Source organism: Leguminivora glycinivorella, chromosome 18 (genome assembly GCF_023078275.1).
Source record: "Leguminivora glycinivorella isolate SPB_JAAS2020 chromosome 18, LegGlyc_1.1, whole genome shotgun sequence".
In the NCBI taxonomy this organism is placed as follows: Eukaryota; Metazoa; Arthropoda; class Insecta; order Lepidoptera; family Tortricidae; genus Leguminivora; species Leguminivora glycinivorella.
The window spans coordinates 1,702,454-1,713,186 of NC_062988.1; the positions used below are offsets into that span (position 1 = coordinate 1,702,454).

At 39.8% G+C, this 10,733-nt stretch overlaps 1 protein-coding gene across 1 annotated transcript; it reads left to right on the forward strand.

Annotated features, from left to right (window-relative positions):
• The first annotated feature begins 50 nt into the window (after positions 1 to 50).
• LOC125235818 (charged multivesicular body protein 2a) lies at positions 51 to 7,853 on the forward strand. The gene is given in 7 exon segments (XM_048142409.1): positions 51 to 270; positions 552 to 738; positions 2,743 to 2,955; positions 3,737 to 3,834; positions 4,459 to 4,556; positions 5,947 to 6,015; positions 6,018 to 7,853. Coding segments are annotated over 6 exon segments (702 nt in total). The 5' UTR covers positions 51 to 270; positions 552 to 570; the 3' UTR covers positions 6,074 to 7,853.
• Positions 7,854 to 10,733: the final 2,880 nt, after the last annotated feature.

The window sequence follows — 10,733 nt, forward strand, 5'->3', positions numbered from 1 at the left end:
TCTAAACTGAAATGGTTTTACATGACAAAAGAAGTCAAAATGACAGATGATTGACAGAAGTTTAGTGAACTCAAAGGAAATCCCTTTTTTGGGTAAACAAAATTTTGTTTCCCAACCAAAACTAGAAATTGGTTAATAAATAAGTCCCAAAAAGTGCACTTCTTTTAAACCTAAGTCGTCTTAAAAAGGTGACCTTGTAGTGAGTTGAATGCTGAATATCGAACGGTGAATCATCACATCACATCACCTACTGTATTTACGCATAGACAGGTAAACACGTCTCCAAATGTAATCGAGGACTTAATTAATGTAAACTAATGATTGTGCTCATTCTATGAAACCCACCGTCATGATGTATTCGAAGATGTATCTACTTAAATGAGCTGTGTAGATGTCCTTCAGTTAAGCGTATTAGTGACTTTTTTCTTTATACTAAAGAGCTGATATAGATGGAGCAATCTCGATCTCATCCTGACAAATCTTTAACCTTCTGGCATGACACAATTTTTTTTTCTTTTTTTTTTAAAGAGTGTGACTTTGGTACTTGGCAGGTTCAAGAGACCAGCTACCATGGAGTGGCTGTTCGGGCACCGTATGACGCCGGAAGAGATGCTGCGCAAGAACCAGCGCGCGCTGAACAAGGCGGTGCGTGACCTGGAGCGCGAGCGGATGAAGATGGAACAGCAGGAGAAGAAACTCATTAACGATATTAAGAAGCTGGCTAAAGAGGGACAGATGGTATGGTCTAGTTATCTACACATGCAAAAGCAAAAGTAATGCTGTACAGAAAAGAAACGAAACTTCATACAAAACAAAATAACCTAATGTTAGAAGTCCCTGGCTCTATGCTGGGAAATTGCTAGATTAAGAAGTGGAGGAGGGAAATGTTTCTATTAGGATAAGGTTCACAGACAATCTGCTAACTGCTAAGGTCCGACCGAGATCTCGGTCTCGGTCTTCGCATTCTCGGCCGAAAATCGGGCCGAGATCTCGGTCTCGGCTCTCGGCCAAAATGGGCCGAGATTCTCGGTGAAACCGAGACTCAGATTTTGAATTTATTGCACACTCGCCGTCGAATCGGTTTTTAGCTACCCTTTGATTACATTGCCTGTTTGGTATCCCGATTTTAGTGATTTTGGTAGGTTCTTTATCGATATTTAATTTTCTCTATAAGCTATGGCGCCTGCTTACCATCAGGCGAGCCGTATACTTGTTTATCACTGATGTACTTAGTCTATTTTGCTACGGTAGATAGGTAAGGGGTGCGGTAGGTTTGGGTTGTTACGGAACCAAACACTAAACACGGCCCGACATGCCCCTGGATTCCTGATTAATAGGCGAATTTCGGTTATGAAAACATTTTTTGCAAAAATTGCATGTTTTTCACTGTTTTATAAATTCTCGGTCTCCGTCTCGGTCTTGGCCGAGAATCAAATTGAATCTCGGTCTCGGTCTCGTTCTCGGCCGAGACAAAAATATCGTTCTCGGTCGGACCTTACTAACTGCTTATACTAATTTGCTTTGCACCACAGAATATATAATAGTACAAGTACAGAAGGCCCACTGCTTTGATGTTCAAGAAATGCCGCCTTTTTAAATGCCTACAAAATTCTAACAAAGAAACGAGCCGCACGTGCGCAGCGTCAGACGATAGGGTTGCCTATGGATTAAAAAGAATTAATACTCAGATAAAATGTTATACTATTAAGCCTTGGGTACTTTTTAGATACAGTATATACAGTATTTATATATTTTTGTTTGGGCCCCAACATCACAAGCCTTATTGAATTTATCCGTGGGACTTAATCATTAGTAGATCTGTGTGAGATTGTCCTATTTTATCCATGATGTCTATTTAACTAAGCATTATTAGCCATTCCACATGCGGACATCGCATATAAACCTTAAAAAAAACTCGCGTCGTAAAGCAACAATAGAAAGTGTGAACGTGCGTTCCGTGAGAACGCGCGCCAACCCTGATTAGGCCGCGAACTCGCGGCCGCCGGCATGTACTTGTAGCGCGGCGATAGAATCGCGGAGTGAGCCGCCCCTGTTTGCACATAAATGACCAATTTAATTGTTTGTTTCTGCTGTGTCAACCTGTATAATTTTTGGTGAAAATAACTAATTAGTTCCTTCAATAATGTGTCAAATTTAAGTTAATGTTGGTGAAATTATTTATTAATCAGTACCATAAAACTTAATTTTCAAAAATTCTGAACATTATAAGATACACATACACAGCATCTGCATGCACCACTGTGTCACTGAAAATGCACGATTGAATGTTTGAAATGTTTACTTTTGTAGGTAATGTAAGCACTTTATTTTATGACGAAAACAAAACAAACAGATACAACCATTACAACTGAAATAACAGATTGAGTAGTACAAAGGTGTACTACTTATCTGTAAGGGACCATCCACACACAGGTGACGCATGTCCTGAGACGCGGAACGGACGTCAGCGTCGCGCCACCCGAATGTAATTTAAAAAACGTCTCCTCAGTGCATTTTGTATTTGAAGGACGTAAGGCGCGCTCTAGGCGACGCGTCGCTTGGGGCGTGTCGCTTGAGGCGCGCGCCGCGTCGCCTGGGGGGATATCTTGCCGCTAATAGGGATATCTTTGGGCTAAATAAACATTACTCATATTCAGCAGCCCGTCAGACGGGCATCCCCAAACTTCTCTTCCATTTGTAACTTATTGTGTTCCAACAATAATTAAAAGTTGTAATTTTCAGGATGCAGTAAAAATAATGGCCAAAGACCTGGTGCGCACACGTCGCTACGTCCGCAAGTTCATGCTGATGAAGGCCAACATCCAGGCGGTGGGGCTCAAGATCCAGACCCTCAAGTCACAGAGCACCATGGCGCAGGCCATGCGGGGCGTCACGCGCGCCATGGCCACTATGAACCGCCAGCTTAACATGCCACAGATACAGAAGATACTGCAGGTTTGTGTGTTCTGCCGGTCGATATTTCCACTGGGAACAAAAGCATGAAATAGTACATTACGATACAAATGCGTAAAAAAGTAAGTTCGAAACGAGTGGCGATAAATTAATACACGACCGAAGGGAGTGTTTTTTTTTTTTTTAAATCTTTATTAAAGAGCTTTATCGCTTAGCGATTATGTCGCTCCATATAACCCACATAGTTACATATTAAGGCCTATATTAACTAGCTTGAATAGTGCTCGGGCTTCGTCCGACAATGGAAAAGCCAGGGCACTATTACAGCCACCAACATTTGTAAAAGTATTACAGGATATTTTAAGTTGGCTTCTAAAAGACTCATTCCGCACACATTCCATTAATATGTGGTACACATCCTCAATAACATCACAATCTGAACATAGTGGTGAGGCAACTTTACGCATCATAAATCCAAAGGGAGTGTTTTAAATCGACACGAGTTACAAATTTCCTTTTTGCACGAGTATCGTACGACGTTTTTCAGTACAGATGGCCATCCGAAGTTTCGACCTAGCATATAATGAACCACTTCTCGCACTAGTGCGTAGAAAAACGCCATCTGTACTGAAAACAACGTTTTTTTCCTATATTTTAACTAGGGTTCTTAGTTATTAGTGACTTTATAGAAATTGACAACTCTTAACAATAACTTGCCATTTTGTAACAATAAGCACAAGGGTGAAGCAACCAAGAGTTGTATTACTTGTATTAATGCCATATGTCTAACTAAATTTGGACCATTATCTGTTTTGTGTCCCAGGAGTTTGAGAAGCAGTCGGAGATTATGGACATGAAGGAGGAGATGATGAATGACTCCATTGATGAGGCGATGGAGGGTGATGAAGACGAGGAGGAAAGGTAACTGTAGCTTCATTTTATTTTGAAAACATGTGTTATTCACGTAGGAGTAGGTACAGTCAAGTGCAAAAATATGTATAGAAAAATCGTCTCATAAATATGGTATTACCAAGGACGATATAATACTCTTATCGAGCCTGAAAGCCCATACAAAAAAGCGTACCCCTTGAAATTTATGGGCCTTTTAGGCTTCAACTAGATGGCGCGGTTTCGCAGCCTGGAAGTGGCCGAAATCACATTTTCCTCAAATATTTTTGATTGTTTTTATTTTTTATAACAACAAATGAAGCATGTGCGACTTTCGATCCGGAGGTCGCGGGTTTGAACCCTGGCTCGTACCAATGAGTTTTTCGGAACTTATGTGCGAAATGTTATTTGATATTTGCCTGTCGCATTTCGGTGAAGGAAAACATCGTGAGGAAACCGGACTAATTCCAATAAGGCGTAGTTACTCTTCGGGTTGGAAGGTTAGGTGGCAGTCGCTTTCGTAAAATTAGTGTCTACGCCAAATCTTGGGATTAGTTGTCAAAGCGGACCCCAGGCTCCCATGAGCGGAGGCAAATGCGGGGGTAACGCGAGATGATGAGGAATAATGTATGTAACTTTGATGTGTATTTGTTTTAGTGACGCGGTGGTGGGGCAGATCCTGGATGAGTTGGGGTTGCAGCTCAACGACACGCTGTCGGGTCTGCCACAAGCTACGGGATCTCTTTCAATATCAGGTAACTTTGTTTATTATATGCAGGGCCGGATCAAGGGTAGAGTGAGTGGAGCGGTCGCTCGAATCTAGAGCTGAGCCCAACTGGGGTAGTACCTCCGCCTTACAGAAGACCGCAGCCAAATAGCACTAGACCCTACTCATAGTGTTGTGTTCCTGCCGGTGAGTAAGGCTACCAGAGCTCAACGAGGGTGCGGTGTGCTGATGACGGGAGGACTTACGGAACTAACTTGTTCCGTCTATTGTCCTTTGAGTCGTCGGCAACCCGAACCCTCCTTAGAACTCGTACACTCCTTTTTGCTGTGTACTTAACACAGCAAAAGGGAATGTACAAGTTTCTAATGGGGTGGCAACGCGCATGTGACACTGTTTGAGTTGCAGGCGTCCATAGGTTACGGTGACCGCTTTACATCAGGCGGGCCGTACGCTTGTTTGCCTCCGACGTAGTATTAAAAAAAAATGGTAGGAGGGGCGCCAAAAAGCAACATGGTCAAAAAGACAGATGATACTTTTTTCACTGAAACCGTTTCTTAAACAGAGGCGCCAAAATTATATCTTGCTTTACCCTGATTAAGTGCTCGGCTTATTTCATTTGTTTGTAGATAATATAGTCCGACATGAAATTATAGAAATTAAAAAGAGGCAACATTATTTTATTTTAATGTTGTCTCTTTCAAATCAATATGTAAGCATATTACGTGAGCGGGACGACATTACAATGTTGCTATTTGCAATATTAATGTTTGCCTGTTGGTTTTAACGATTCAGATTCGTATGCGGATTGTTTATAAGTAGGTCAATCGAGTTTATAAATATGTGTACATTTTTTCATCTTATTGTAACGAGTTAAGGTGAAGAAATGTACTATGTAATATTTATGAACTCGACTGTACCGACTAGTCGGAAAAGCAGTTTATCCGGCCACATCTGTAGTCGGCGACTAGTTTGGAAAAAAATAGTCGGCACTTTACAAAAGTAATTTAACAGTTGACATATTGTGGCAACCACAGCGTGCATCACAATAAACTTAAACGCCCGGTAGGCAGGCACCCTATAGTATTATGTATCTACCTATTTGTTATGCCTATGTTAGTCAAAAGAACAAATATCTGTGATCATCACAGAAATAAACGTCCTACCTAAAGACTATCGGTGTCATAGGAACGATCATTACTTCCTAAGCCAATTCAACCGGTTGTTAAAAATGGAAAATATATATATAAATGTTATCTACGCTTAAAAAATCACGTAATTTCGTCACTCCGTTTTGCCGTGAAAGACGGACAAACAAACAGACACACACACTTTCCCATTTATAATATAAGTATGGATTTGTTATTTCATTATATTTGTGAAGTGTGAATGTATATTGATAAAGTTTTTTGTTGTTGCAGCGAAAACCCCCTTGGCGCCGCAAGCGGTGGCGGGGGGCTCGGGCGCGGGGGGCGGGGGCGGCGCGGGGGCGCGCCCGACGCCGACGCCGAGCTGCAGGCGCGCCTCGACAACCTGCGCCGCGAGTAGCGCCGTCTACACTGTGGTATAACACACATGGCAAATATACGACAGGTATAAAGGAGAAAATAAAAAGTGTCAATATTCAACATACAGTGTGTTACCACCATACCTCTGCCACACACTCGACGAGCGGCGTGGGAAGTAGGCAGAGGCATAGTGTGCCGCGCTACTCGTCATGCTCCTCGTCATGCCCACCGCTCCCTATTCTGTCGGTTTTTTAACGCGAGTCGGCGGGCCGTCAACAACCTAGTGCGATAATCGCGCGAGTAGGGCAGTGTGTGGCGGGAGAAGGCAACATCGCAGCAGCGCGAGGGGCATAGTGTGGCAGAGGTATCAGACATTTGTTAAAACTGATCACCGTTAGCGATCGTTAGCATATATTAGCAAATCATATTTATTTAAATTAAATTCAAAATCAATTTTATGAAATCGCCGCATTCAATGTTCCGCGTGCACGTCGTAATTGTCATTACATCGCAAATGAATACTTATGAGCTGTGTGTGTGTGTGTGTGATTGCCCTTACCTGATAAATAAGTGTGTTGTAAATTGCTGGAAATAACAATTTTGTTAGAATGTTTATACAGTCTTTTTTAATTTATTAATTAGATCATGATTAAGTCAAATAACTACGTTAAATTACGCTCCTTTAAAAAAACTTATTTGCTGATAGTGGTAACACACTGTATATGTATTGATTTATGTGATGGCCGTATTAATGCGCTAGCAACACTCAGCAGTTGACGACAAATAATTCAAAGATTGATAAACCATAAACCAAAACATTAAAGGTGTTGATATTACAGGATTGGCATTTTTTAATTTTTTATACTTGTTTCTCAGACTGTGGCACATACAAACTGTAAGTCGTTTCGCAAAAATTGGCATAAATAGCAGTGGCGGGGCGTGAAAATTTTCGTTGGTAAAGCCGGAGGGGTTTTTGGAATCTGTTTTGTATGGACTTCTACAGATACTAGAGAATTTTAGGGAACCCGTTGGGAATCGAGTTGTATTGACGCTCCGCCACTGATAAATAGTATAAACGAATGACAAATCCATACTAATATTATAAATGGGAAAGTATGTTCGTCTGTTTGTTTGTCCGTCTTTCACGGCAAAACGTAGCGAAGAATTAACATGATTTTTTAAGTGGATATAGTTGAAGCGATGGAGAGTGACATAGGCTACTTTTTGTCTCTTTCTAACGCGAGTGAAGCCGCGGGCAAAAGCTGGTATATTATATTTATACTATAAAACTATCAAAAGCCTCAATTTTATTGATTAATTTATATGATAATCACAGATATTTTCATTCACTCAATAATCCTATTTGTGCCAATTTAGTGTTTTAAAAATCGCTTTAGCTTCACACCAATTGTACTGATATATTGTAGGATCAATCTAATCTTTCATTTTAATCTTTAAAAAAAATGTTAGCAAGAAAAAAGCTAAGCGAACAAAATAAAAAAATACATGAACTACTATTTCTTGATCTGATTATTTTGTTTATCCCATAAATAAAGAGTTCCAAAAAGTCAGGGGTTTCCAAGCTAAAGCCAGCGCAGCGGCTACATTATACCGCTAATTTGGCCCAAAACAGGATCTAAATTCTACGCCCAAGACACTGGAAACTAACAAAAGATTGTCGCTCCCGTGTAAATAAGAGAGACGAGACGATACCACGAGCGAGTTATCAGGGGCGGCTCACTCCGCTATTCTGTCGCGCTACAAGCCGGTCTCCATCCTTACTTGGTGGATATTCCACGAATCCGCACGAAGCGCTTTACTTCTTCTTTTCTTATGCGCACTGCCAAGGAGTGGAATTCCTTGCCGGCGGCTATATTTTCGAGCTCAACCCGGCAACCTTCAAATCAAGAGTGAACAGGCAACTTCTGGGCGAGCTCACTCCATCGTAGGCCACGTCTTTGCCTTTGGCTAGTCTGTGGCCAAGAGTAAGCCCATTTATAATAATAATAATAGCCTAATCTAAGAGAAAAGATAAATAAAGGAAATAATAATAAAAAAACATGCCGGTGGCCGCGAGTTCGCGGCCTATTCAGTGGTGACGACCTACGCGCGGCGCAATAAAATGTCGGCTGCTCGTGTGCGTTCCCTTTGTTAATTGTAGGTAAGAATTTATATGGCGGCATTTTGTGTACATCAAAGGAGTGAGCCTTCTGTACTTATACTAATATTCTGTAGTTATAGTTCGTCACCGAGCGATGGACTATTAGGCGATCGCTCTCTCCTCCTTTATCACTAGTGTCTAAGGTTCTGGCTCTCAGCTTGGAAACCCGTGACTTAGACCTAAAAAAACCTCAACCAATAGCAATAAATTCACAAATGGCTAGTAATAAGCTAGTACTGTATAATATACCGCTTGCGGCGGAATATGGAACGCAATGTTGTTATTATAATAATTAAGTTTATCTACATTTTAATAAATATTTTTGTAACGAACTGGTCTTTTATTGAAACTAATCGTAATTCTGTATAAGCAAAGAGCACGTTCCTATAAATAAAATATTTTATGCAGTGCACGAAATAAAGCACCAGATTTCTAATTATAAAAACATGGACAGTAGTACTTTAAACATAATTTATATTTAATAAATCGGATACATATGTTTCTAATCAGTGGACCGTGACGTCACTAAGTTAGTTATCATATTACCACTTTCGCAAACAGGGACCCACCTGGTGGGCACCCGTGAACTTTTCTCAGATGCCAGAGAACCGCGGGTTCTCGCCTTACATCGGGCGGTTATAAATTGTCTGCAGGTAGTGAATGTGTTAATGGACTGTAACTATACTTTGATAAGAATTCTTTCTAAGAAACATAATGAAACAAACACAGTTTAACCATCTCCATTTATTTATATGTATAACACGTACAGATAACATTATAAAATATGATTTACTTATACAATGTTCTAAAAATTGCACATCCCCTATTCTACACTTAACTACGTAAGGAATTCACTTATTACATAATATAACATGCAGTACATAACCATAACCACATCTATTATTAGTAAATGAACTATACACGGGCTTTTTATTTAATATTTACACTTTTACGTTATTCCTACTTATAAATAAATAGCTCTAGCAAGCTCTTTCGATCGTAACTAGAGAAATTCTGATTTTTTTCATTGAGTTTCCTTAATTCTATGAATTTAATGCTTGAGAGACTTTGTTCCTCATATTTGGAGTCATCCACATCTTACGTCACAGCGGAAGGGCGAGGGGGAGGGGGTCATCCACAAAAAACGTAACATAAGGGGAGAGGAAAATTAAAAAAAGAATTTTTACGTGACGTAATATATGGACAGCCCTTTTAGGATTTAAAGAGATCATGTTTCTAAGCAGAAATAACATAAAAAGCCAAATGTAAAGTGTATATTTTAAATGAAATAGCTCGTTCTATAAATAAAGACTATCTGATTTTTTGATTGAGATAAAATTGATCAAAATTACGATTATTTACAGCTTGGCAAAAAAAGTAGAAACGGAACCATTTTTTTTTATCATAGCCACACTTACTTTTCTCATTCTCTATTTTTCTTTCATGAATACTTTTGCATTGTAAATTGTATCTTGTTATTTAATGCATGTTAATATTGTTAATTATAAGATGTAATGTTTTGAAAAGAAGTGGCCCGCCGAGTTTCTTGACGGTCCCATAGTGGATACCCCCCTCCCAACTGAGGGGGAACTGAAATCTTCTCGAGGCTGAGGCGTAGGGTTAGAGCCGGCGTAGCTTTATTTGACGTTCATATGCGCATTGTAATATGCCTACTTGAAAAATAAATATTTCATTTTCATACAAAAGTGAAATAGTTGCCACATGAAAAACGGTTTACATAGACAGTGGCGCCCTTATTGTTTTCTACTCTTTTTGCTAGGCTGTAAGTTGTGAGTAACATAAAAATTACGATTGAAACTCGAACCAGTTACTACACTACTCGATTGAAGTGCCTTTAAAACCTACTCTTCTACCGTGAATAGAAAAATACATTCCAGATATGTTTTGTTTAGATCAGATCCACGAGTGAGATTTATATTGGTATATTGGATCGTCCTATTCGCTTTTTGTGAAGTTATTAACAGTTTTGCAACCAATAACCCTCCTAGTAGGCACTCATGAACATTGCTCAGATTTCGGACAACCCGCGGGGCGGGTTCTCGCCATACAAGCGTCGGTTATAAATAACGTCCGGTTTCTGACGTAGTGCGCCATTTTTTGTGTGGTAGAAAGTGGTAGTGAATGTGTGAAACTTAAAGTCCCATTCTGACTTCATCACTTTTGTCAGACTGTTGAACGTTTGTTAGCGTTTTTTCAAAAAAGTGTATATTACAATCTTGTTTTATATTGATGTTTGGGCTCATTTTATTCATTATCGAGTCAGTCAGAGAGTTCACGTCTCATACCTCCATTAAAATTTTGTGTTCCAAAATTTTGCATGATAAAACTTCCAGTGCGTAAATAAAACCGGGCGCTTATACAACACATCATTTTACAAACTACACAAAGGTATAACTAAAAAAACACAATTAGAAATACAGATCTATGAAAAAACGTCACAAAAAAACTATAACGTAAAAAATTTACTAATTAAAAATCTTTACAAAAACGAATGGGACGATCCAAGACGAGACGTTTA